Source organism: Nesoenas mayeri, assembly GCF_963082525.1.
Source record: "Nesoenas mayeri genome assembly, chromosome: 31".
Classification (NCBI taxonomy): Eukaryota; Metazoa; Chordata; class Aves; order Columbiformes; family Columbidae; genus Nesoenas; species Nesoenas mayeri.
Window position 1 is genome coordinate 29,356 of NC_137567.1, and position 27,666 is coordinate 57,021.

Here is a 27,666-nt window from a genome sequence, read left to right on the forward strand (position 1 = left end):
CAAGTGACACGAGCGTGTTGTCCCCCCGCCACGGTCACAACAGGACACGGGGCCACACTGTCCCTTGTCACCCTTCCAGGGACCTGTCCCCTCTGTCCCCATCCCGTGTGGCACTGTCACCCGTGGGACCGCTGCAGCCACCCGGTGACAACGCGACGTCCCCCGTGACCGTGTCACCCGCAGTGACCGGAATGACCCGTGTGTGTCACCCGCACGTGACCCGTCATTGTGTCCCCCGCCCCGTCCCCACAGGCGACAATAAACGGTGTCACCCCCCAGCACGTGCGTCCTGTCATTGTCCCACCCCATGGGGACAGTCCCCGCTGTCCCCAAGCTGGGCGGGTGTCACCGTCCCCCGGGTGTTGTCCCCAAGCGCAGTGACAAACAAGCGGGCGCAGAATCAACTCTATGGGTTTTATTGTGTGGTGGGTGTCTCGGTGTCACCGTGTCACCGGTGTCACCAATGTCACCGTGTCACCTGTGTCCCGATGTCACTCGCTTGTCACCTCCTGCTGCCGGAGCCGCTTCTGGCGCTGGAGCAGCCGCCGCTCGCGCTCAAACTCCTTCATGCGCATCACGTAGCTGGGGACATGGGGACAGGGATGTCCCCAAGTGTCCCCAAGTGTCCCCAAGTGTCCCCAGGGCCAGCGTTGCACTGGGACACCCCGGAGGTGGGGACACGGAGCCCCAGGGGATGTCCCATGATGTCCCCAAGCCCGTCCCGCCATGTCCCCGATTGTCACCGGCCCTGTGGCCCCGTCACCTCGCAGTGACACGTCTTGGTGTCACCTGTTGTCCCCGTGTCCCTCTGACCCTCCCCTGTCATCCTTGTCCCCACGTCCCCCCTTGTCCCCCTCATGCCCCCCATGTCCCCATGTCCCCTGTCCCTCTGTCCCCGTGTCCCTCCCATGTCCCCATGTCCCAGTGTCCCCTGTCACTCTGACCCCCATGTCCTCCTGTCCCCCATGTCTCCCTGTGTCCCTCTGTCCCTTGTGTCCCCCCATCTCGTGTCCCCCTGTCCCTCTGACCCCCATGTCACCCCTGTCCCCTATGTCCCCCTGTGTCCCCCCATGTCCCCCTGTGTCCCTGTCCCCTCCGTCCCCCTTGTCCCCCCATCCCCTGTGTCCCTGTCCCATGTGTCCCCCTATTCCCCCTGTCCCCCCTGGTCCCCTGTGTCCCCCTCTTCCCCATGTCCCCCTGGCCCCCGTGTCCCCCTTGTCCCCTGTGTCCCCCCATCCCGTGTCCTCCCTGTCCCCTCATTCCCCGTGTCCCCACATCCCCCGTGTCCCCCTGTTCCCTGTGTCCCCCCCGTCTCCCTTGTCCCCCATGTCCCCCTTTCCCCCCTGGTCCCCTGTGTCCCCCCTGTGTCCCCGTCCCCTGTGTCCCCCCACCCCCCATCCCCCCTATCCCCTGTGTCCCCCCGTCCCCCTTGTTCCCTGTGTCCCCCCATTCCCTGTGTCCCCCCCATCCCGTGTCCCCCCTGTCCCCCCTGTCCCCATTGTCCCCTGTGTCCCCCTCTTCCCTGTGTCCCCCCCATCCCCCATGTCCCCCATTGTCCCGTGTCCCCCTCTTCCCCATGTCCCACCCCCTGTCCCCCTTGTCCCCCATGTCCCCCCACCCCCTGTGTCCCCTTCTTCCCCATGTCCCCCTGTCCCCTGTGTCCCCCTGTCCCCTCATCCCCCATGTCCCCCTGTCCCCCCTGCCCCCATTGTCCCCTGTGTCCCCCTCTTTCCCGTGTCCCCCCCGTCCCCTGTGTCCCCCTGTCCCCTGTGTCCCGCCGTCCCCCTTGTCTCCTGTGTCTCCCCTGTGTCCCTGTCCCCCCTGTTCCCCATGTCCCCCCTGTCCCCCTTGTCCCCTGTGTCCCCCCATCCCCTGTGTCCCCCCATCCCCTGTGTCCCCCCCATCCCCCGTGTCCCACATGTCCCCTTATCCCCTGTGTCCCCCTCGTGTCCCCCCCATCCCCCGTGTCCCCTGTGTCCCCCTGTCCCCTGTGTCCCCCACGCCTCCCTATCCCCTGTGTCCCCCCATCCCGTGTCCCCCCATCCCCCATTGTCCCCTGTGTCCCCCTCTTCCCCGTGTCCCCCCCTATCCCCCGTGTCCCCCTGTGTCCCCATCCCCTATGTCCCCACCACCCCCCTGTCCCCTCCATCCCCTGTGTCCCCCTGTACCCCCCATACCCCGTGTCCCCCCTATCCCCCGTGTCCCCCATGTCCCCCTGTCCCCTGTGTCCTCCCTGTCCCCTCATCCCCTGTCCCCCCATCCCCTGTCCCCCCTGGTCCCCTGTGTCCCTCCATCCCCTGTGTCCCCCCATTCCCTGTGTCCCCCCCATCCCCCTTGTCCCCTGTGTCCCCCCATCCCCTATGTCCCCCCATCCCCTGTGTCCCCTTATCCTCCGTGTCCCCCCATCCCCTGTGTCCCCCCCATCCCCCATGTCCCCCATGTCCCCTTATCCCATGTCCCCGCCGTGTCCCCTGTCCCCTGTGTCCCCCACGCCCTCCCTATCCCCCGTGTCCCCCCATCCCGTGTCCCCCCTTGTCTCCCATGTCCCCTTGTCCCCCCTACCCCCATTGTCCCCTGTGTCACCCTCTTCCCCGTGTCCCCCCCCGTCCCCCATGTCCCCCTGTCCCCCTTGTCCCCCATGTCCCCCCACTCCCTGTGTCCCCTTCTTCCCCGTGTCCCCCCTGTCCCCCATGTCCCCCTGTCCCCTGTGTCCCCCCATCCCCCTTGTCTCCTCTGTCTCCCCTGTGTCCCTGTCCCCCCTGTCCCCCTTATCCCCCGTGTCCTCCCCATCCCCTGTGCCCCCTGCCCCCATTGTCCCCTGTGTCCCCCTCTTCCTTGTGTCCCCCTGTCCCCCCAATCCCCCGTGTCCCCCATTGTTCCCTGTGTCCCCCCTGTCCCCTCATCCCCCATGTCCCCCTGTCCCTCCTGCCCCCATTGTCCCCTGTGTCCCCCCATCCCCTGTGTCCCCCCCCTCCCCCGTGTCCCCCATGTCTCCCTGTCCCCTGTGTCCCCCCTGTCCCCTTATCCCCTGTGTCCCCCCCGTGTCCCCTGTGTCCCCCACGCCCTCCCTATCCCCCGTGTCCCCCCATCCCGTGTCCCCCCTTGTCCCCCATGTCCCCTTGTCCCCCCTACCCCCATTGTCCCCTGTGTCACCCTCTTCCCCATGTACCCCCCCGTCCCCCATGTCCCCCCACCCCCTGTGTCCCCTTCTTCCCCGTGTGTCCCCCCCCATCCCCTGTGTCCCCCTGTCCCCTGTGTCCCCCCATCCTCCTTGTCTCCTGTGTCTCCCCTGTGTCCCTGTCCCCCCTGTTCCCCATGTCCCCCCTGTCCCCCCCATCCCCCGTGTCCCCCCTGTCCCCCTGTCCCCTGTGTCCCCCCCATGTCCCCTGTGTCCCCCTGTCCCCTGTGTCCCCCCATCCTCCATTGTCCCCCATGTCCCCCTGTCCCCTGTGTCCCCCACGCCCTCCCTATCCCCCATGTCCCCCCATCCTGTGTCCCCCCTTGTCCCCCATGTTCCCTTGTCCCCCCTGCCCCCTGTGTCCCCCTGTCCCCCTTGACTCCTGTGTCTCCCCTGTGTCCCTGTCCCCCCTGTTCCCCATGTCCCCCCTGTCCCCCTTGTCTCCCCATCCCCCGTGTCCCCCGTGTCCCCCCATGTCCCCCCGTGTCCCGTGTCCCTACTCGCGGTGCTGGCAGGCGTCCCAGCGGTGGCGCAGGTGGTGACAGGCCCAGGGCAGGGGGAAGGCGTCGCGGTGGCAGCGCAGCAGGCGCAGCAGCTCCCGCCCGCAGTAATCGCGCTGCTCCAGCGGCACCCGCGCCGCGGCCAGCTGCTGCGCAGAGCACCCCGGGGCTGCGGGGACATGGGGACATCATTGGGGACATGGGGACAGTGGCACCCGCGCCGCGGCCAGCTGCTGCGCAGAGCACCCCGGGGCTGCGGGGACATTGGGACATCATTGGGGACATGGGGCACATGGGGGGATATGGGGACAGTGGGGGACATGGGGGGATATGGGGGACATGGGGGGACATTGGGGATATGAGGACATTGGGGGACATCGGGGGACATGGGGGGACATGGGGACAGTGGGGGACATGGGGACATTGGAGGACATTGGGGGACATGGGGGATATGAGGACATTGGGGGACATGGGGACAGTGGGGAACATGGGGGAACATGGGGACATTGGGGGATATGGGGGGGACATGGGGACATTGGGGATATGGGGACATGGGGGGACATGGGGACAGTGTCACCCGCGCCGCGGCCAGCTGCTGCGCTGAGCACCCCGGGGCTGCGGGGATGGGGACATCATTGGGGACATGGGGACATTGGGGGACATGGGGACAGTGGGGGAGATGGGGACAGTGGGGGACATGGGAGGACATGGGGACATTGGGGATATGGGGACAGTGGGGGACATGGGGACATTGGGGGTTATGGGGACATGGGGACATTGGGGGACATGGGGACATGGGGAAAGTGGGGGACATGGGGGGATATGGGGGGATATGGGGGGACATGGGGGGACAGTGGGGATATGAGGACATTGGGGGACATCAGGGGATATGGGGGGACATGAGGTCATTGGGACAGTGGGGGACATGGGGATATTGGGGGATATGGGGGGACATGGGGACATTGGGGATATGGGGACATGGGGGGACATGGGGACAGTGGCACCCGCGCCGCGGCCAGCTGCTGCACCGAGCACCCCGGGGCTGCGGGGACATTGGGGACATCATTGGGGACATGGGGGGACATGGGGACAGTGGGGGAGATGGGGACAGTGGGGATATGGGGACAGTGGGGGACATGGGGACATTGGGGGTTATGGGGACATGGGGACATTGGGGGACATGGGGAAAGTGGAGGACATGGGGGGATATGGGGGGACATGGGGGGACAGTGGGGATATGAGGACATTGGGGGACATCAGGGGATATGGGGGGACATGGGGTCATTGGGACAGTGGGGGACATGGGGATATTGGGGGATATGGGGGGACATGGGGACAGCGGCATCCGCGCCGCGGCCAGCTGCTGCGCCGAGCACCCTGGGGCTGCGGGGACATTGGGGACATCATTGGGGACATGGGGACATGGGGGGACATGAGGACAGTGGCACCCGCGCCGCGGCCAGCTGCTGCGCCGAGCACCCCGGGGCTGCGGGGACATGGGGACATTGGGGACATCATTGGGGACCTGGGGGGACATGGGGGGACATGGGGACAGTGGCACCCGCGCCGCGGCCAGCTGCTGCACCGAGCACCCCGGGGCTGCGGGGATGGGGACATTGGGGACATGGGGACATGGGGGGACATGGGGACATTGGGGACATGGGGGGACATGGGGACATTGGGGATATGGGGACATGGGGGGACATGGGGACATGGGGGATACGGGGGGACATGGGGACATTGGGGATATGGGGACATAGGGGGACATGGGGACAGTGGGGGACATGGGGGATATGGGGACATTGGGGGACATGGGGACATTGGGGATATGGGGACATTGGGGGACATGGGGACAGTGGGGGACATGGGGACATTGGGGGACATGGGGGGACATGGGGGGACATGGGGACATTTGGGATATGGGGACATGGGGGGACATGGGGACATTGGGGGATATGGGGACATGGGGACAGTGGGGGACATGAGGACAGTGGGGGACATGGGGGGATATGGGGGGATATGGGGGGATATGAGGACATTTGGGATATGGAGACATGGGGGGACATTGGGGGACATGGGGGGACATCGGGGATATGAGGACATTGGGGGACATCAGGGGATATGGAGGGACATGGGGTCATTGGGACACTGGGGGACATGGGGACATTGGGGGACATGGGGACATTGGGGGATATGGGGGGACATGGGGACATTGGGGATATGGGGACAGTGGGGGACATGGGGACAGTGGCACCCGCGCCGCGGCCAGCTGCTGCACAGAGCACCCCGGGGCTGCGGGGACGGGGACAGGGGACATTGGGGGATATGGGGGGATATGGGGACATTGGGGGAGATGGGGACATGGGGACAGTGGGGAACATGGGGACATTGAAGGACATTGGGGGATATGGGGGGACATGGGGTCATTGGGACAGTGGGGGACATGGGGACAGTGGGGGACATGGGGACATTGAGGGACATAGGGACAGGGGGGAACATGGGGGGACATGGGGACAGTGGGGGACATGGGGACAGGGGGGAACATGGGGGGACATGGGGACAGTGGGGAACATGGGGGGACATGGGGACAGTGGGGGACATGGGGACATTGGGGGACATGGGGACAGTGGGGGACATGGGGGAACATGGGGGGACATTGGGGGACATGGGGACAGGGGGGAACATGGGGGGACATGGGGACAGTGGGGGACATGGGGGGACATGGGGGGACATGGGGACAGTGGGGGACATGGGGGAACATGGGGTCATTGGGACAGTGGGGCGATATGGGGACATTGGGGGACATGGGGACATTGTGGGGGACACAAGAAGGGGAGGATACAGGGACACCAGGGGGACATGGGGACATTGGGGGACATTGAGGGGGACACAAGAAGGGGAGGACATGAGGACATGGGGACATTGGGGGGACATGGGGGGACATTGGGGGGAAACGGGGAGGGGGGACATGGGGGGGACACATGGGAGCGGAGGGGATATGGGGGGACACAAGAGGGGCCATGGTGACATTGGGGACACGAGAGGGGACATGGGGGGGACACAGGGGTGGGTGACAGGGGAGGGGACATGGGGGGGGCTGAGGGGTCACCCGGGGTCACGGGGTCACCCAGAGGTCATGGGGGTCACCCAGAGGTCATAGGAGGGGCCAGTCCCACAGGGTCACCCCAAGGACACCCCAAGGACACCCCGGGACGGGCTCAGCGTGGAGTCACCCGTGTCCCCCATGTCCCCCCCATTCCCATGTCCCCCCATCCCCTGTGTCCCTCCCGTGTCCCCCAAGTCCCCCCATCCCCTATGTCACCCCTGTGTCCCCCCATCCCCCATGTCACCCCGTGTCCCCATGTCCCCCCCATCCCCCTTGTCCCCATTGTACTCCATGTCCCCCCATCCCCTATGTCCCCCCATCCCTCTTGTCCCCCGTGTCACCCCCATGTCCCCCCCATCCCCCTTGTCCCCCCATCCCCTATGTCACCCCTATCCCACTTGTCTCCCATGGCACCCCCATCCTCCCCTGTCCCCCCGTGTCCCCCTGTCCCTCTGTGTCCCCATGTCCCCCATGTCCCCTGTGTCCCCCATGTCCCCCCATATCCCCCATGTCCCCCGTGTCTCTCATGTCCCTCCATGTCCCCCATGTCCCCCCTTGTCCCCCGTGTCCCCCATGTCCCCCCGATCCCCCTTATCCCCCCGTGTCCCCCATGTCCCCCATGTCCCCATGTCCCCCATGTCCCCCATGTCTCTCATGTCCCCCCATGTCCCCCGTGTCCCCCATGTCCCCTATGTCTCTCGTGTCCCCCCATGTCCCCCATGTCCCCCCATGTCCCCCGTGTCCCCCCATCCCCCACGTCGCCCCCATCCCCCTTGTCTCTCCTGTCCCCATGTCCCCCGTGTCCCCCATGTCCCCCATGTCCCCCATATCCCCCATGTCCTCTGTGTCCCCCATGTCCCCCCATGTCCCCCGTGTCCCCCATGTCCCCCGTGTCCCCACGTCGCCCCCATCCCCCTTGTCTCCCTTGTCCCCATGTCCCCCATGTCCCCTGTGTCCCCCATGTCCACCTCATCCCCCATGTCCCCCATGTCCCCCCATGTCCCTCGTGTCCCCATGTCCCCCCATATCTCCCATGTCCCCCATATCCCCCCACATCCCCCATGTCCCCCCATATCCCCCATGTCCCTCCATGTCCCCCATGTCCCCCATGTCCCCCCATGTCCCCCGCGTCCCCCATATCCCCCGTGTCCCCCTACGTCCCCCATGTCCCCCCACGTCCCCCGTGTCCCCCCATATCCCCCGTGTCCCCCCATGTCCCCCCATCCCCCATGCCACCCATATCCCCCATGTCCCCCCATATCCCCCCACGTCCCCCATGTCCCCCCATATCCCCCGTGTCCCCCCATGTCCCCCGTTTCCCCCCATATCCCCCCACGTCCCCCCATGTCCCCCGTGTCCTCCATGTCCCCCATGTCCCCCGTGTCCTCCATGTCCCCCTAATCCCCCCTATCCCCCCCGTGTCCCCCACCCCCCCCCCACGCCCCCCCCGCCCCGTGTCCGCACTGACCGCGCGGGGCCCGGCCCGGCAGCCCCAGCTCCGGGGGGAACGTCGGCATGTGCAGCGGGTCCGGCTCCACCTCCCCGTCCCCCAGGTAGCGCCGCGCCAGGTGCGCGCCCATGGCGGACCGGAAACACCGGCGGACACCGGAAACACCGGCGGGAACACCGGCGGGGACACCGGGAGCGCAAAGCGCGACGGACCCGTGGAAACCGGAAGTTGCGCCCCCCCCCTTCCTGGGGTGGAGCATAGAGGCGGCGGCTAGAGCGGCGCTTGAGCGTTTGGCGCCACATCGAGGCGGGGAGGACTTGGTGGGGGGGGGGAGTGTGGATGGGGGTTTGGGGGGGATGTTTGGGGACTTTTGGGGACGCGGGGGGTGTCCCCAGTGTCCCCAAAGGTCCCTGATGCCCCCAATGGTCCCCAGTGTCACCAAATGTCCCCAAGGGTCCCCAAATGTCCCCAAGGGTCCCCAAAGGTTCCTGACACCTCCAATGGTCCCCAGTGTCCCCAAATGTCCCTAAGGGTCCCCAAAGGTCCCTGACGCCCCCAATGGTCCCCAGTGTCCCCAAATGTCCCTAAGTGTCACCAAGTGCCATCGGGAGGGACAAGGGATGGGGTGAGGGACCCAAAACAGCCCCAGGATGTCCCCAAAGCTTCAAACAGGAGCCAAGAGTCACCAGGAGGGACAAGAGATGGTTTATGGTGACACCGAGTCCACAAAGTCAACCAAGAACCATTAGAAGGGACAAGAGATGGTTTATGGTGACACCAACCAGCTCCAGCATCCCCAAAGTCAACCAAGGGCCATCAGAATGGACAAGAGATGGTTTATGGTGACACCAACCAGCTCCAGCATCCCCAAAGTCAACCAAGGGCCATCAGAATGGACAGGAGATGGTTTATGGTGACACCAACCACCTCCAGCGTCCCCAAAGTCAACCAAGGGCCATCAGAATGGACAAGAGATGTTTATGGTGACACCAACCATCTCCAGTGTCCCCAAAGTCAACCAAGAACCATTAGAATGGACAGGAGATGGTTTATGGTGACACCAACCAGCTCCAGCGCCCCCAAAGTCAACCAAGGGCCATCAGAATGGACAAGAGATGGTTTATGGTGACACCAACCAGCTCCAGCGTCCCCAAAGTCAACCAAGGGCCATCAGAATGGACAAGCGATGGGATGAGCGACCCAAACCACCTCCAACGTCCCCATGGGACACCAAGGTGGCCAAGTCCCCCCACCGCCATCCCCATGGCGCCCCCCTCAGCGTCCCTCCAGGCTCTTGTCCCTGGCGATGACGGCCTCGTCGAACTTGATCATGAGCGTGGGGAAGGGACCCCAATGTCACCAAGTGCCATCGGGAGGGACAAGGGATGGGGTGAGGGACCCAAATCAGCCCCAGGATGTCTCCAAAGCTTCAAACAGGAGCCAAGAGTCACCAGGAGGGACAAGAGATGGTTTATGGTGACACCGAGTCCACAAAGTCAACCAAGAGCCATCAGAATGGACAAGAGATGGTAACACCAACCAAGTGTCCCCAAGAGACATCAAGGATCATTGGGATGACAAGGGATGGGGTGAGGGACCCAAACCACCTCCAACATCCCCATGGGACACCAAGGGCCACCAAAGGGACAATGGGTGGTGTCCTGGGACATGAAGAGACCCCAGTGTCACCAAGGGCCATCAGAATGGACAAGGGATGGGATGAGGGACCCGAACCACCTCCAACACCCCCATGGGACACCAAGGGCCACCAAAGTCCCCAAAGTCAACCAAGAACCATCAGAATGGACAAGAGATGGTTTATGGTGACACCAACCACCTCCAGCATCCCCAAAGTCAACTAAGGGCCATCAGAATGGACAAGAGATGGTTTATGGTGACACCAACCACCTCCAGCATCCCCAAAGTCAACTAAGGGCCATCAGAATGGACAAAGGATGGTTTATGGGGACACCAACCGAGTCCCCAAAGTCAACCAAGGGCCATCAGAATGGACAAGAGATGGTTTATGGTGACACCAACCACCTCCAGCATCCCCAAAGTCAACCAAGGGCCATCAGAATGGACAAAGGATGGTTTATGGGGACACCAACCGAGTCCCCAAAGTCAACCAAGGGCCATCAGAATGGACAAGAGATGGTTTATGGTGACACCAACCAGCTCCAGCGTCCCCAAAGTCAACCAAGGGCCATCAGAATGGACAAGAGATGGTTTATGGTGACACCAACCAGCTCCAGCGTCCCCAAAGTCAACCAAGAACCATTAGAATGGACAGGAGATGGTTTATGGTGACACCAACCAGCTCCAGCGTCCCCAAAGTCAACCAAGGGCCATCAGAATGGACAAGAGATGGTTTATGGTGACACCAACCAGCTCCAGCGTCCCCAAAGTCAACCAAGGGCCATCAGAATGGACAAGCGATGGGATGAGCGACCCAAACCACCTCCAACGTCCCCATGGGACACCAAGGTGGCCAAGTACCCTCACCACCATCCCCATGGCGTCCCCCTCAGCGTCCCTCCAGGCTCTTGTCCCTGGCGATGACGGCCTCGTCGAACTTGATCATGAGCGTGGTCCCCTTGTGCCAATGCGCCGTGACCTTGGCCGGGAAGCCGCTGGCCGTCAGCACGGCCTCCACCAGCCCGGCCGTGAAGGCGGCGCAGTTGAGGGTGCTGTTCTCCTTGGGCACCGAGATGAAGGTGTTGACCAATGGCTCCTTCTCGATCACGTAGTACGTCTTGTCGTCGTCGTTGGCTTGCTCCAGCTTGTCCGCCTCCTTGCCGAAGAGCGCGCGCCACACGGGGCCCTGAGGACGGGACCACGGGGACGGGTTTGGGTGGAGAGGACACGCGAGGTCCAGTCCAACCAGAACCCACCCGCGGCAATGAACCCTGACGGGATTCGGGCACCATTTTGAGCCCTGAGGTGATTCTGGCGCCATTTTGAGCCCTGAGGGGATTTTTGGCGCCATTTTGAGCCCTGAGGTGATTTTGGGACCATTTTGAGCCCTGAGGTGATTTTTGGCGCCATTTTGATCCTTGGAGTGATTTTGGGGCCATTTTAAGCCCTGAGGTGATTTTTGGCACCATTTTGAGCCCTGAGGTGATTCTGGGGCCATTTGGATCAATGAGGGGATTTTTGGCGCCATTTTGATCCCTGAGGTGATTTTTGGCGCCATTTTGAGCGCTGGGGTGATTCTGGCGCCATTTTGATCCCTGAGGGGATTCTGGCGCCATTTTGAGCCCTGAGGGGATTTTTGGCACCGGGAGGACGGGGATGGGTTTGGTTGGAGAGGACCCGCGAGGTCCAGTCCAACCAGAACCCACCCGCGACAATGAACCTTGAGGGGATTCCGGCGCCATTTTGAGCCCTGAGGGGATTTTTGGGGCCATTTTGATCCCTGAGGTGATTCTGGCGCCATTTTGAGCCCTGAGGGGATTTTTGGCGCCATTTTGATCCTTGAGGTGACTCCGGCACCATTTTGATCCCTGAGGGGATTTTTGGCGCCATTTTGACCATGAGGTGATTCTGGCGCCATTTTGATCCCTGAGGGGATTTTGGGACCATTTTGAGCCCTGAGGGGATTTTTGGCGCCATATTGAGCCCTGAAGGGATTTTGGGGCCATTTTGGGCCCTGAGGTGATTTTGGGACCATTTTGAGCCCTGAGGTGATTTTTGGCGCCATTTTGATCCTTGGAGTGATTTTGGGGCCATTTTAAGCCCTGAGGTGATTTTTGGCACCATTTTGAGCCCTGAGGTGATTCTGGGGCCATTTGGATCAATGAGGGGATTTTTGGCGCCATTTTGATCCCTGAGGTGATTTTTGGCGCCATTTTGAGCGCTGGGGTGATTCTGGCGCCATTTTGATCCCTGAGGGGATTCTGGCGCCATTTTGAGCCCTGAGGGGATTTTTGGCACCGGGAGGACGGGGATGGGTTTGGTTGGAGAGGACCCGCGAGGTCCAGTCCAACCAGAACCCACCCGCGACAATGAACCTTGAGGGGATTCCGGCGCCATTTTGAGCCCTGAGGGGATTTTTGGGGCCATTTTGATCCCTGAGGTGATTCTGGCGCCATTGTGAGCCCTGAGGGGATTTTTGGCGCCATTTTGATCCTTGAGGTGACTCCGGCACCATTTTGATCCCTGAGGGGATTTTTGGCGCCATTTTGACCATGAGGTGATTCTGGCGCCATTTTGATCCCTGAGGTGATTCTGGCGCCATTTTGATCCCTGAGGGGATTTTGGGACCATTTTGAGCCCTGAGGGGATTTTTGGCGCCATATTGAGCCCTGAAGGGATTTTGGGGCCATTTTGGGCCCTGAGGTGATTTTGGGACCATTTTGAGCCCTGAGGTGATTTTTGGCGCCATTTTGATCCTTGGAGTGATTTTGGGGCCATTTTAAGCCCTGAGGTGATTTTTGGCACCATTTTGAGCCCTGAGGTGATTCTGGGGCCATTTGGATCAATGAGGGGATTTTTGGCGCCATTTTGATCCCTGAGGTGATTTTTGGCACCATTTTGAGCGCTGGGGTGATTCTGGCGCCATTTTGAGCCCTGAGGTGATTCTGGCGCCATTTTGACCATGAGGGGATTTTTGGCACCGGGAGGACGGGGACGGGTTTGGGTGGAGAGGACCCGAGAGGTCCAGTCCAACCAGAACCCACCCGCGGCAATGAACCCTGAGGGGATTCCGGCGCCATTTTGAGCCCTGAGGTGATTCTGGGGCCATTTTGAGCCCTGAAGGGATTCTGGGGCCATTTTGAGCCCTGAAGGGATTTTTGGCGCCATTTTGATCCTTGGAGTGATTTTGGGGCCATTTTGAGTCCTGAGGTGATTTTTGGCGCCGTTTTGAGCCCTGAGGTGATTCTGGCGCCATTTTGAGCCCTGAGGTGATTTTTGGCGCCATTTTGACCCTGAAGTGATTTTGGGGCCATTTTGAGCCCTGAGGTGATTCTGGCGCCATTTTGGGCCCTGAGGGGATTTTTGGCGCCATTTTGAGCCCTGAGGTGATTCTGGCGCCATTTTGATCCCTGAGGGGATTTTTGGCGCCATTTTGGGCCCTGAGGGGATTTTTGGCGCCATTTTGAGCCTGGAGGGGATTCCGGTGCCGATACTAAAACTGACATTGGAGTCAATACTAAAGCTGATATTGGAGCCAATACTAAAAGCGACACTGGAGCTGATACTAAAGCTGATGCTAAAGCTGATATTGGAGCCAATACTGGAGCTACAGCTACTAAAACCGATCCTAAAGCCGATATTGGGGCTGATACTAAAGCAGATACTGGAGGCTATACACTAAAGCTGATTCCGGAGCCTGTACTAAAGCCGATATTAAAACTGATATTGGAGCTGATACTAAAGGTGATATTGGAGCTGATACTGGAGCCAATGGTACTAAAACCGATACTACTAAAGCTGGTCCTAAAGCTGATACTGGAGCTGATACTAAAGCAGATACTGGAGCCTATATTAAAGCTAATACTAAAGCCGATATCAAAACTGACATTGGAGCTGATACTAAAGCTGATATTGGAGCCGATACTAGAGCCAATGCTACTAAAACCAATACTACTAAAGCTGATATTAAAGCTGACACTGGAGCCTATATTAAAGCCGATACTGGAGCCTATATTAAAGCCAATACTAAAGCTGACATTGGAGTCGATACTGGAGCCAATGCTACTAAAACCAATACTACTAAAGCTGATATTAAAGCTGACACTGGAGCCTATATTAAAGCTGATACTGGAGCCTATATTAAAGCCGATACCGGAGCCTATATTAAAGCCGATACTAAAGCTCGCATTGGAGCTAACGCTACTAAAACTGATACTACTAAAGCTGATACTAAAGCTGACATTGCAGCCGATACTGGAGCCAATGCTACTAAAACCGATACTACTAAAGCTGATACTAAAGCTGACAGTGGAGCCGATACTGGAGCCTATATTAAAGCCGATACCGGAGCCTATATTAAAGCTGATACTAAAGCTGACAGTGGAGCCGATATTGGAGCCTATATTAAAGCCGATACCGGAGCCTATACTAAAGCTGACATTGGAGCTGATACTGGAGCCAACGTTACTAAAACCGATACTACTAAAGCTGATACTAAAGCTGACATTGGAGCCGATACTGGAGCCAATACTACTAAAACCGATACTACTGAAGCCGATACTAAAGCTGACACTGGAGCCGATACTGGAGCCTATATTAAAGCTGATACTGGAGCCTATATTAAAGCCGATACCGGAGCCTATATTAAAGCTGATACTAAAGCTGACATTGGAGCTAACGCTATTAAAACCGATACTACTAAAGCTGATACTAAAGCTGACATTGCAGCCGATACTGGAGCCAATGCTACTAAAACCGATACTACTGAAGCCGATATTAAAGCTGACACTGGAGCCGATACTGGAGCCTATATTAAAGCTGATACTAAAGCTAACATTGGAGTCAATACTGGAGCCAATGCTACTAAAACTAATACTACTAAAGCTAATATTAAAGCTGATACTGGAGCCTATATTAAAGCCGATACCGGAGCCTACATTAAAGCCGATACCGGAGCCTACATTAAAGCCGATACTGGAGCCTACATTAAAGCCGATACTGGAGCCTATATTAAAGCCGATACTAAAGCTGACATTGGAGCCGATACTGGAGCCAATGCTACTAAAACCGATACTACTAAAGCTGATACTAAAGCTGACACTGGAGCCGATACTAGAGCCCATATTAAAGCCGATACTGGAGCCTATATTAAAGCCGATACTGGAGCCTATATTAAAGCCGATACTAAAGCTGACATTGGAGCAAATGCTATTAAAACCGATATTACTAAAGCTGATATTAAAGCTGACACTGGAGCCGATACTGGAGCCTATATTAAAACTGACATTGAGCTGATACTAAAGCCGACGCTAAATCTGATATTGGAGCTGATACTGGAGCCAATGCTACTAAACCCGATACTACTGAAGCCGATATTAAAGCTGACACTGGAGCCGATACTGGAGCCTATATTAAAGCTGATACCGGAGCCTATATTGAAGCCGATACTGGAGCCTATATTAAAGCCGATACTAAAGCTGACATTGGACCCGATACTGGAGCCAATGCTACTAAAACCGATACTACTAAAGCCGATATTAATGCTGATATTGGAGCCGATATTGGAGCCGATATTGGAGCCGATATTGGAGCCGATATTGGAGCCGATATTGGAGCCGATATTGGAGCCGATATTGGAGCCGATATTGGAGCCAATGCTACTAAAACCAATACTACTAAAGCCGATATTAAAGCTGATACTGGAGCCTATATTAAAGCCGATACTAAAGCTGACATTGGAGCCAATACTGGAGCCAATCCTACCAAAACTAATACTACTAAAGCTGATATTAAAGCTGATACCGGAGCCGATATTAAAGCCGATACCGGAGCCTATATTAAAGCCGATACTAAAGCTGACATTGGAACCGATACTGAAGCCAATGCTACTAAAACCAATACTACTAAAGCTCATACTAAAGCTGACACTGGAGCCGATACTGGAGTCTATATTAAAACTGATACTGGAGCCTATATTAAAGCCGATACTAAAGCTGACATTGGAGCTAACGCTACTAAAACTGATACTACTAAAGCTGATATTAAAGCTGACACTGGAGCCTATATTAAAACTGACATTGAGCTGATACTAAAGCCGATGCTAAAGCTGATATTGGAGCCGATACTGGAGCTGATATTAAAGCCGACCCTAAAGCCGGCACCAAAGCCCACCCTAAAGCCGACCCTAAAGCCGGCACCAAAGCCGGCACCAAAGCCGACCCTAAAGCCGGCACCAAAGCCGGCACCAAAGCCGACCCTAAAGCCAGGACCAAAGCCGACACCAAAGCCAACCCTAAAGCCGACCCTAAAGCTGACCCTAAAGCTGGCACCAAAGCCGGCACTAAAGCCGACCCTAAAGCCGGCACCAAAGCCGACCCTAAAGCTGACCCTAAAGCCGGGACCAAAGCCGGCACCAAAGCCGGCACCAAAGCCCACCCTAAAGCCCACCCTAAAGCCCACCCTAAAGCCGGCACCAAAGCCGACCCTAAAGCCGGCACCAAAGCCGACCCTAAAGCCGGCACCAAAGCCGACACCAAAGCCGACACCAAAGCCGACACCAAAGCCAGCACTAAAGCCGACCCTAAAGCCGACCCTAAAGCCGGCACCAAAGCCGGCACCAAAGCCGACCCTAAAGTCGACCCTAAAGCCGACCCTAAAGCCGGCACCAAAGCCAACCCTAAAGCTGACCCTAAAGCCGACCCTAAAGCCGACCCTAAAGCCGACCCTAAAGCTGACCCTAAAGCCGGCACCAAAGCCGACCCTAAAGCCGGCCCCAAGGCTCCCGGTTCCCCCCAACTCACCTTGACGAAGAGCAGCACGTTGAGCACCTTGGTCTCGCGGCGGCCGCTCTTCTCACGGGCCACCAGCGCGTCCAGCACGCGCAGCCCAACCTGGTAGCCCAGGCGGGCCAGCTTGGCCTGCAGCTCGGCCACCGAGTAGACTCGGCTCTGGCAGTACTGCACCAGCTCCGAGAACAGCAGCGCGAAGGCGCTCAGCGCCACCTCGCCGCGCGGCCGCGCCAGCCCCCGCTCCAGCAGGGGGGACTTGCCCCGCGTGAAACGGGCGTCCATGCCTGCAAATGGGGGGAAATGGGGGTTAGATGGGAGGGAAATGGGGGTACGGGGGGTTATATGGGGGGTACAGGGGGTTATATGGGGGGTACAGGGGGTTATATGGGGTTATATGGGGGGAAATGGGGGTACAGGGGGTTATAGGGAGGATAATGGGGGTACAGAGGGTTATATGGGGGGAAATGGAGGGTACAGAGGGTTATAGGGGGGAAATGGAGGTACAGGGGGTTATGGGGGGAAATGGGAGTTATATGTGGGTACAGGGGGGGAAATGGGGGTACAGGTGGTTCTAGGGGGAAAATGGGGGTACAGGGGGTTATATGGGGGTACAAGGGGTTATATGGGGGGTACAAGGGGTTATATGGGGGGATAATGGGGGTACAGAGGGTTATATGGGGGGAAATGGAGGGTACAGAGGGTTATAGGGGGGAAATGGGGGTACAGGGGGTTATATGGGGGAAATGGGGGTACAGGGGGTGAAAAGGGGGGTACAGGGCCAGCCCAGCCCTGCTCCAGCAGGGGGGACTTGCCCCATGTGAAATAGGCATCCATGCCTGGAAATGGGGGTACAGGGGGTTATAGGGGGAAATGGGGGTACAGGGGGTTCTAGGGGGAGAAATGGGGGTACAGGGGGTTCTAGGGGGAGAAATGGGGGTTATATGGGGGGATAATGGGGGTACAGAGGGTTATATGGGAGGAAATGGCGGGTGCAGGGGGTTATAGGGGAGGAAATGGGGGGTAGAGGGGGTTATAGGGGGGAAATGGGAGTTATATGTGGGTACAGGGGGGGAAGTGGGGGGTACTGGGGGTTCTAGGGGGGAAATGGGGGGTACAGGGGGCTATATGGGGGGGAAATGGGGGTACAGGGGATTATGGGGGGAAACGGGGGTACAGGGGGTTATGGGGGGGAAATGGGGGGTACAGGGGGTTATATGGGGTGAAAAGGGGGGTACAGCGCCAGCCCAGCCCCCGCTCCAGCAGGGGGGACTTGCCCCGCGTGAAACGGGCGTCCATGCCTGCAAATGGGGGGAAATGGGGGTTAGATGGGGGGGAAATGGGGGTACGGGGGGTTATATGGGGGGTACGGGGGGTGAAAAGGGGGGTACGGGGGGTGAAAAGGGGGGTACGGGGGGTTATATGGGGTTATATGGGGGGAAATGGGGGTACAGGGGGTTATAGGGAGGATAATGGGGGTACAGAGGGTTATATGGGGGGAAATGGAGGGTACAGAGGGTTATAGGGGGGAAATGGGGGTACAGGGGGTTATGGGGAGAAATGGGAGTTATATGTGGGTACAGGAGGGGAAATGGGGGTACAGGTGGTTCTAGGGGGAAAATGGGGGTACAGGGGGTTATATGGGGGTACAAGGGGTTATATGGGGGGTACAAGGGGTTATATGGGGGGTACAAGGGGTTATATGGGGGGATAATGGGGGTACAGAGGGTTATATGGGGGGAAATGGAGGGTACAGAGGGTTATAGGGGGGAAATGGGGGTACAGGGGGTTATATGGGGGAAATGGGGGTACAGGGGGTGAAAAGGGGGGTACAGCGCCAGCCCAGCCCCCGCTCCAGCAGGGGGGACTTGCCCCGCGTGAAACGGGCATCCATGCCTGGAAATAGGGGGAAATGGGGGTTATATGGGGGGGAAATGGGGGTACGGGGGGTTATATGGGGGGTACAGGGGGTGAAAAGGGGGGTACAGGGCCAGCCCAGCCCCCGCTCCAGCAGGGGGGACTTGCCCCATGTGCAATGGGCGTCCATGCCTGGAAATGCGGGTTATAGGGGGGAAATGGGGGTACATGGGGTTATATGGGGGTACAGGAGGTTATGGGGGGAAATGGGGGGTATAGGGGGCAAAATAGGGGGGAAATGGGGGTACAGGGGGTTATATGGGGGGATAATGGGGGTACAGAGGGTTATAGGGGGGAAATGGGGGGTACAGGGGGTTATAGGGGGGAAATGGGGATACAGGAGGTTAAATGGGGGAAATGGGGGGTACAGGGGGGGAAATGGGGGTACAGGGGGTTATATGGGAGGAACGGGGGTTATATGGGAGGAAATGGGGGTACAGGGGGTTCTAGGGGGGGAAATGGAGGGGAAAGGGGGTTATAGGGGAGGAAATGGGGGTACAGGGGGTTCTAAGGGGGAAATGGGGGTACAGGGCGTTACAGGGGTGAAAAGGGGGTACAGAGGGATACCAGAGCGGTCGGGGGACACCTGGAGGCCCGGGGGAGACCCTGAGGGGGCACCCCCGGGGTGGGGGAGGGGTCACGGTGACAAGGGATCGGGCCCAAACCCCCCCTCTTCCTCTTCCCCTCCCCCCCCCCCCCCAGTACCGACGGTCCGGCGCTGCTCCCGCTCCCGCTTTATGGCCGCCGCCGTCGCAAAAGCGCCGCAAAGCGCAAGAAGAGGGGAGGGGGGCGGGGTCGCGTCGCCCGGGGCAACCGGAGGGCGGGGCCAAGGAGCGGAGACGGGCGCGGGGATTGGGCGGTGGGGGCGGGGTCAGAGCCAGCGAAGCCACGCCCCCTCACTCACGGCTGCGAGCGCACACGCCACCTTAATGGCCACGCCCCCTCATGGCCCCGCCCCAATCCGACTCCTCATTTGCCACGCCCCTCTGTGGCCACGCCCCTAGCGGCTCCGCTCACCCCATGACCCCACCGGCATCCCCTCAGTGGCCCCGCCCCCTCCATGACCACGCCCCCCGGTGGCCCCGCCCACAGTGGGGGAGAGGGGCCGAGGGGGGACACACAAGGGGACGTCTCAATGGCCCCGCCTCCTCCATGACCACGCCCCCCCGTGACCCCGCCCACAGTGGGGAGGGGGGCGGGGGGGGCCACACAAGGGGACATCTGGTGGCATCTGGTGACATCTGGTGGCACGGGGGGGGGGGGGGGGACACACTGTCCCGGGTTGGTGGGAGCAGCGCGCTCGGACGCCTGGGTTCCCCCCGCCCCTCCCCCATGGGACACCTGGGGCCGCCAGCTGGGGTGGGGGAGGGGAGGAGCCCGGACGCCTGGGTCCCCTCTCCCCCCCCGGGGTAGGGGCTCTTGAATGACGTCACCAGGAGCGTCATAGGGAGGGGGAGAGGAAGGTGGGGGGGACCCAGGCGTCCGGGTGATTCCCCCCCCACATACACACCTGGGTGACCCCTCCCCGCCCGAACGCCTGGGTCCCCTCCTGACCCCTGACCCTGGGCACATCTGGAAGGGGTGGGAGCCCATCCCCCACCTGGGGGACATGGGGACATTGAGGGGACAGGAGGACATGGGGGGGACATGGGGACATTGAGGGGACAGAGGGACATGGGGGGACATGAGGTCATGGGGACATGGGGGGGACATGGGGGGATAGGGGGACAGAGGGACATGGGGACATTGGGGGGACATGGGGACATGAGGACACTGAGGGGACAGAGGGACATGGGGGGACATGAGGACATTGAGGGGACATGGGGGGACATGGGGACACTGAGGGGACAGAGGGACATGGGGGGACATGGGGACATTGAGGGGACAGAGGGACATGGGGGGACATGAGGACACTGAGGGGACAGAGGGACATGGGGACATTGAGGGGACATGGGGGGACATGGTGACATGGGGACACTGAGGAGACAGAGGGACACCGGGGGGTGACTGGGGGCACGGGGGGGACACTGGGGGGTAATAGGGGACACTGGGAGGGGACATGGGGACACCGGGGGGTGACTGGGGGCACGGGGGGGACACTGGGGGGTAATAGGGGACACTGGGAGGGGACATGGGGACACTGAGGGGCAACTGGGGACACGGGGGGGGACACTGGGGGGTAATAGAGGACACTGGGAAGGGACATGGGGACACTGGGGGGTGACTGGGAGAGCATTGGGGACACCGGGAGGGGACACTGGGGGGTAACTAGGAGAGCATTGGGGACATTGGGGACACGGGGGGGGACACTGGGGGGTAACTGGGGACACTGGGGGTAACTGGGGACACGGGGGGGGACACTGGGGGGTAATAGGGGACACTGGGAGGGGACATGGGGACACTGGGGGGTAACTGGGGACACTGGGGGGTAACTGGGAGAGCATTGGGGACACTGGGGACACCGGGAGGGGACACTGGGGGGTAACTGGGGACACTGGGGGGTAACTGGGAGAGCATTGGGGACATTGGGGACACCGGGAGGGGACACTGGGGGGTAACTGGGGACACTGGGGGGTAACTGGGAGAGCACTGGGGACACTGGGGACACCGGGAGGGGACACTGGGGGGTAACTGGGGACACTGGGGGGTAACTGGGAGAGCACTGGGGACACTGGGAGGGGACACTGGGGTAACTGGGGACACTGGGGGACACTGGGGGGTAACTGGGGACACTGGGGGGGTGGGTGCCCCCCCGCCCCGGGTGCTCTGGTTTCCCAGAGGCTGGAGAAGGGACCCAGGCATCCGGGCGGCCCTCCTCGTGTTGGGGGGGAGGTGCTGAGGGGACCCAGGCGTCCGGGCCCCCCCTGTTCATGGGGAGGGGGGGGGGGGGAGGGGGAATTACGGTGCAATTAAAGCTCCATTTGGTTAATTGCTCGCGGCTGCCAGGGGGGGATTGGGGACACGCGGGGGCGTGGGGGGGGGGGGCCTCCCCATCCCCCACCCAGCACCCCCCGCTGGGAGCCGCGAGCACCCGGGGGCACCCACGGCACCCACAGACACCCATGGGACCCACAGAACTCACAGGGGACACCCCCCCCAGAACCCACGGGGATCCATGGGACCCACAAACACCCACGGGGACCCCCCAGAACCCACAGACCCCACGGGCACCCACGGGGACCCCCCAGCACCCACGGGGACCCCCTAGAACCCACATACCCCACGGGCACCCACGGGGAACCCACAGACCCCACGGGGGACCCTGCAGCACCCACAAACCCCACGGGCACCCACGGGGAGCCCCCAGCACCCACGGGGGACCCCCCAGAACCGACTGACACCACGGGCACCCACGGGGACCCCCCAGACCCTACGGGGGACCCCCCAGAACCCACGGGGATCCATGGGACCCACAAACACCCACGGGGACCCCGAGAACCCACGGGGACCCCCCAGCACCCACAAACCCCACGGGCACCCACGGGGACCCCCCCAGACCCCACGGGGACCCCCCAGCACCCACAGACTCCACGGGCACCCACGGGGACCCCACAGACCCCACGGGGGACCCCGCAGCACCCACAGACCCCACGGGCACCCACGGGGAACCCCCAGCACCCACTGGAACCCCCCAGCACCCAGGGGGACCCCCCAGCACCCACAGACCCCACGAGCACCCACGGGGACCCCCACAGACCCCACGGGGGACCCCTCAGAACCCACAGACTCCACGAGCACCCACGGGGACCCCCCCAGACCCCATAGGGGACCCCCCAGAACCCACAGACCCCACGGGGACCCCCCAGCACCCACAGACCCCTCGGGCACCCACGGGGAACCCCCAGACCCCACGGGGGACCCCCCAGCACCCACAGACACCACGGGCACCCACGGGGAGCCCCCAGCACCCACTGGAACCTCCTAGCACCCAGGGGGACCCCGCAGCACCCACAGACTCCACGGGCACCCACGAGGACCCATGGGACCCCCCAGCACCCACTGGAACCCCCCAGCACCCACGGGGATCTCCCAGAACCCACGGGGGACCCCCCAGCACCCATAGACCCCACGGGGACCCCCCAGAACCCACAGACACTATGGGCACCCATGGGACCCCCCAGCACCCACGGGGACCTCCCAGACCCCACGGGGGACCCCCCAGCACCCACAGACCCTACAGAACCCACGGGCACCAATGGGACCCCACCCCGTGTCACCCCCCGTGTCACCCCCCGTGTCACCAACCCCGTGTCACCCTCTCTTGTCCCCCCCGTGTCACCCACCCCGTGTCACCCATCCCGTGTCACCCCCCCCGTGTCACCCCCCGTGTCACCCTCCCTTGTGTCCCCCACCCCGTGTCACCCCCCCCGTGTCACCCACCCCGTGTCACCCCCCGTGTCACCCCCCGTGTCACCCACCCCATGTCACCGCTCCCCATGTCACCCACCCCGTGTCACCCACCCCGTGCCACCCCCTTTTGTCCCCCACGCGTCAACCACCCCGTGTCACCCTCCCCGTGTCACCCCCCGTGTCACCCCCCCGTGTCACCCCCCGTGTCACCCACCCCGTGTCACCCTCCCCGTGTCACCCCCCCCGTGTCACCCCCCGTGTCACCCACCCCGTCTCACCCCCCGTGTCACCCTCCCTCGTGCCCCCCACCCCGTGTCACCCACCCTGTGTCACCCCCTCTTGTCACCCCCGTGTCACCCCCCATGTCACCCACCCCGTGTCACCCACCCCTTATCCCACCCCGTGTCATTCCCCCCGTGTCACCCCCCCTTGTGTCACCCCCCCCATGTCACCCACTCTGTGTCACCCACCCCGTGTCACCCCCCTTGTCCCTCCCCTTGTCCCCCCCGTGTCACCCTCCCTTGTGTCACCCACCCTGTGCCACCCCCCATGTCCCTCCCCTTGTCCCCCCCCGTGTCACCCACCCCTTATCCCACCCCATGTCACCCCCCGTGTCACCCCCCCATGTCACCCACCCTTTATCCCACCCCATGTCACCCCCCGTGTCACCCCCCTCTCGTGTCACCCCCCCATGTCACCCACTCTGTGTCACCCACCCTGTGCCACCCCCCGTGTCCCTCCCCGTGTCCCCCCCGTGTCACCCACCCCGTGTCACCCACCCCTTATCCCACTCCATGTCACCCCCCGTGTCACCCCCCCTCGTGTCACCCCCCCCATGTCACCCACTCCGTGTCACCCACCCTGTGCCACCCCCCATGTCCCTCCCCTTGTCCCCCCCCCGTGTCACCCACCCCTTATCCCACCCCATGTCACCCCTCGTGTCACCCCCCGTGTCACCCCCCCCTCGTGTCACCCCCCCCATGTCACCCACTCTGTGTCACCCCCCGTGTCCCTCCCCTTGTCCCCCCCGTGTCACCCTCCCTTGTCCCCCCCCCGAGGTGTCACCCCCCCCCGTGTCACCCCCCCCGTGTCACCCACCCCCCCCGTGTCACCCCCCATGTCCCTCCCCTTGTCCCCCCCCCGTGTCACCCTCCCTTGTCCCCCCCCAGGGTGTCACCCACCCCGTGTCACCCCGCCTTGTCCCCCTATGTCACCCACCCCGTGTCACCCCCCTTCGCCCCCCCGTGTCACCCACCCCCCCCGTGTCACCCCCCATGTCCCTCCCCTTGTCCCCCCCCGTGTCACCCTCCCTTGTCCCCCCCCCGGGGTGTCACCCACCCCGTGTCACCCCGCCTTGTCCCCCCTATGTCACCCACCCCGTGTCACCCCCCTTCGCCCCCCCGTGTCACCCACCCCCCCCGTGTCACCCTCCCTTGTCCCTCCCCCCCACTCGCGGTGTCACCCACCCCCGTGTCGCCCCCCCCCACCCCCGCATCCCCTGGTTGATCCGGCCGCGGGGGGGGGGGGGTGACACGGGGGGGTGGGTGACACGGGGGGGGGGGGGTGACACGGGGGTGGGTGACACGGGGGGTGGGTGACACGGGTGGGTTCGGGGGGGGGTCCGGGACTATAAGTGGCGGCGCGCGGCGGGGGCCGCACCCACCATGGCCACCCCGGGGGGGACACAGACCGAGCACGCGGCGGTGAGGGGGCACCCATGGGTGGGGGGCACCTATGGGTGGGGGGGCACCCATAGGGGTTGGGGGGCACAAAGGGATGGGGGGAACGAAGGGGTTGGGGCGCAAAGGGGTGGGGGCACCCATAGGTGGGGGGCACCTATGGTTGGGGGGCACCTATGGGTGGCGGGCATGAAGGGGTGGGGGCACCCATAGGGATTGGGGGGCACAAAGGGGTGGGGGGCACCCATGGGTGGGGGGGCACAAAGGGGTGGGGGGAACAAAGGAGTGGGGGCACCTATGGGGGGGTGGCACAAAGGGTTGGGGGCACCCATAAGGGTTGGGGGGCACAAAGGGGTGGTGGGAACGAAGGGGTTGGGGTGCAAAGGGGTGGGGGCACCTATGGGTGGGTGGCACCTATAGGTGGGGGCACAAAGGGTTGGGGGCACCCATAGGGGTTGGGGGGCACAAAGGGGTGGAGGGAACAAAGGGGTTGGGGCGCAAAGGGGTGGGGGGCACCCATGGTTGGGGGGCACAAAGGATTGGGGGCACCCATAGGGGTTGGGGTGCAAAGGGGTGGGGGGAACAAAGGGGTGGAGGTACCTATGGGTGGGGGGGCACCTATGGGGGGGGGCACCTATGGGGGGGGGGCACCTATGGGTGGGGGGCACAAAGGGTTGGGGGCACCCATAGGGGTTGGGGGGCACAAAGGGGTGGGGGGGAACGAAGGGGTTGGGGCGCAAAGCGGTGGGGGCACCAAAGGGTGGGGGGCACCTATGGGGGGGGGGCACCTATAGCTGGGGGGCATCTATGGGTGGGGGGACACCCATAGGGGTTGGGGGGCACAAAGGGGTGGGGGGAACAAAGGGGTGGGGGCACCTATAGGTGTGGGGCACAAAGGGGTGGGGACACCCATAGGGGTTGGGGCGCAAAGGGGTGGGGGGAACAAAGGGGTTGGGGTGCAAAGGGGTGAGGGGAACAAAGGGGTGGGGGCACCTATGGGTAGGGGGCACGAAGGGTTGGGGGCACCTCTAGGTGGGGGCACAAAGGGGTGGGGGCACCCATAGGGGTTGGGGGGCACAAAGGGGTGGGGGGAATAAAGGGGTGGGGGGGCACCTATTGGGGGGGGGCACCTCTAGGTGGGGGCACAAAGGGTTGGGGGCACCCATAGGGGTTGGGGGGCACAAAGGGGTGGGGGGCACCCATGGGTGGGGGGGCACAAAGGGGTGGGGGGAACAAAGGGGTGGGGGCACCCATAGGGGTTGGGGGGCACAAAGGGGTGGGGGGAACAAAGGGGTGGGGGCACCTATGGGGGGGGGGGCACAAAGGGTTGGGGGCACCCATAAGGGTTGGGGGGCACAAAGGGGTGGGGGGAACGAAGGGGTTGGGGCGCAAAGGGGTGGGGGGAACAAAGGGGTGGGGGGGCACCCATGGGGGGTGGGGGGCACCTATGGGTGGGGGGCACCCGTGGGAGGTGGGGGCACAAAGGGTGGGGGTCACCCATGGGTGGGGGGCACAAAGGGGTGGGGGGCACCCATAGGGGGGTGTTGGGGGACACAAAGTGTGGGGGGGGGCACCTGTGGGTGGGCACCCGGGGGGGTGGGGACACCCGTGGGTGGGGGGCACTCGTGGGTGGGGGGGCACTGAGGGGGGGTCCCCAGAACAGGGGGAGTCCTGGATTGGGGGGGGGGGGGTCTCCATTACAGGGGGTTCCCCATTACCGGGGGGGGGTCCCATTGCAGGGGGGTCCCTATTATGGGGGGGGGTCCCCATTACCGAGGGGGGTTCCCCATTTCCCGGGGGGGGTTCCTATTGCAGCGGGGTCCCCATTAGGGGGGTTCCCCAGAACACGGGTGGTGCCGTTTTAGGGGGGGTCCCCATTTACGGGGAGGGTCCCCATTGTGGTTAATTGCAGGGGGGTCCCCATTACTGGTGGGTCCCCATTGCAGGGGGGGTCCCAATTAAGGGGGTCCCCATTAGGGGGGTTCCCATTAACGGGAAGGGGGGGCCCCATTACCGAGGGGTTTCCCATTACCGGGGAGTCCTCATTGCGGGAGGGGGGTCCCCATTACAGGGGGATCCCCATTACCGGGGGGGTCCACATTAGCAAGGGGTCCCATTGCGGGGGGGTCCCCATTACCGGGGGGGGGGGTCGCCCCATTACCGGGGGTTCCCTATTAGGGGGGTCCCCAGCACGGGGCGGAGGGGTCCCCATTGTGGGGGGGCCCCAGAACGGGGAGGGGGGGTCCCCATTACCGGGGGTGCCCATTACCAGGGTGTCCCCATTACCGGGGGGGTCCCCATTGCAGGGGGAGGTCCCCATTACCGGGGACGTGTTCCCATTGCAGGGGGTCCCCATTGCAGGGGTGTCCCCATTACCGGGGGGGTCCCCATTACCGAGGGGGTCCCTATTTAGGGGTGATGTCTCCCTTGCAGGAGGGATCCCCATTACCGGGGGGGGTCCCCATTACCGGGGGGGTCCCTATTACCGGGGGTCCCCATTACCGGAGGGTCCCCATTACCGGGGGGTCCCTATTTAGGGGTGATGTCCCCTTGCAGGAGGGGTCCCCATTACCGGGGGGGTCCCCATTAGGGAGGTCCCCAGCATGAGGGTGCCCCATTGCAGGGGGTCCCTATTTAGGGGTGATGCCCCCTTTGCAGGAGGGGTCCCCGGTGCAGGGGGGGGTCCCCATTATCGGGGGGTCCCCATTACCGGGGGTCCCTATTTAGGGGTGATGTCCCCCTTGCAGAAGGGATCCCCATTACCGGGGTGTCCCCATTACCGGGGGGTCCCTATTTAGGGGTGATGTTCCCCTTGCAGGAGGGATCCCCATTACCGGGGGGGGTCCCCATTACCGGGGGGGTCCCTATTACCGGGGGTCCCCATTACCGGGGGGTCCCCATTAGGGTCCCCATTAGAGGGGTCCCCAGCACGAAGTGTTCCCCATTACCGGGGGGTCCCCATTACCGGGGGTCTCTATTTAGGGGCGATGTCCCCCTTGCAGGAGGGGTCCCCAGCGCAGGGGGGGTCCCCATTACCGGGGGGTCCCCATTGCAGGGGGTCCC

At 62.4% G+C, this 27,666-nt stretch overlaps 2 protein-coding genes across 2 annotated transcripts; both read right to left on the bottom strand.

Moving 5' to 3' along the window:
• Positions 1-395: 395 nt before the first annotated feature.
• On the bottom strand, positions 396-8,456 carry NDUFB7 (NADH:ubiquinone oxidoreductase subunit B7). Its single transcript, XM_080361376.1, has 3 exons — positions 8,253-8,456; positions 3,679-3,847; positions 396-582 (listed from the first exon to the last, which is right to left on the bottom strand). Exons 1-3 carry the CDS (start codon positions 8,362-8,364, stop codon positions 492-494), a joined length of 372 nt encoding a protein of 123 aa, XP_080217502.1. The 5' UTR covers positions 8,365-8,456; the 3' UTR covers positions 396-491.
• Positions 8,457-10,563: 2,107 nt separating this feature from the next.
• TRAPPC5 (trafficking protein particle complex subunit 5) lies at positions 10,564-19,329 on the bottom strand. The gene is made up of 3 exons (XM_080361375.1): positions 19,280-19,329; positions 16,673-16,944; positions 10,564-11,058 (listed from the first exon to the last, which is right to left on the bottom strand). Exons 2-3 carry the CDS (start codon positions 16,940-16,942, stop codon positions 10,762-10,764), a joined length of 567 nt encoding a protein of 188 aa, XP_080217501.1. The 5' UTR covers positions 16,943-16,944; positions 19,280-19,329; the 3' UTR covers positions 10,564-10,761.
• Between the last annotated feature and the right edge of the window lie 8,337 nt (positions 19,330-27,666).

Excerpts from the sequence above, each read along its gene's own strand:
- NDUFB7 (XM_080361376.1), bottom strand. The coding sequence starts at position 8,364 with ATGGGCGCGCACCTGGCGCGGCGCTACCTGGGGGACGGGGAGGTGGAG. Across the intron at positions 3,848-8,252 it reads GCCGGGCCGGGCCCCGCGCG|CCCCGGGGTGCTCTGCGCAG; the intron begins GTCAGTGCGGAC and ends ATGTCCCCGCAG. Across the intron at positions 583-3,678 it reads GACGCCTGCCAGCACCGCGA|CTACGTGATGCGCATGAAGG; the intron begins GTAGGGACACGG and ends CCATGTCCCCAG.
- TRAPPC5 (XM_080361375.1), bottom strand. The coding sequence starts at position 16,942 with ATGGACGCCCGTTTCACGCGGGGCAAGTCCCCCCTGCTGGAGCGGGGG. Across the intron at positions 11,059-16,672 it reads ACGTGCTGCTCTTCGTCAAG|GGCCCCGTGTGGCGCGCGCT; the intron begins GTGAGTTGGGGG and ends TCCCGTCCTCAG.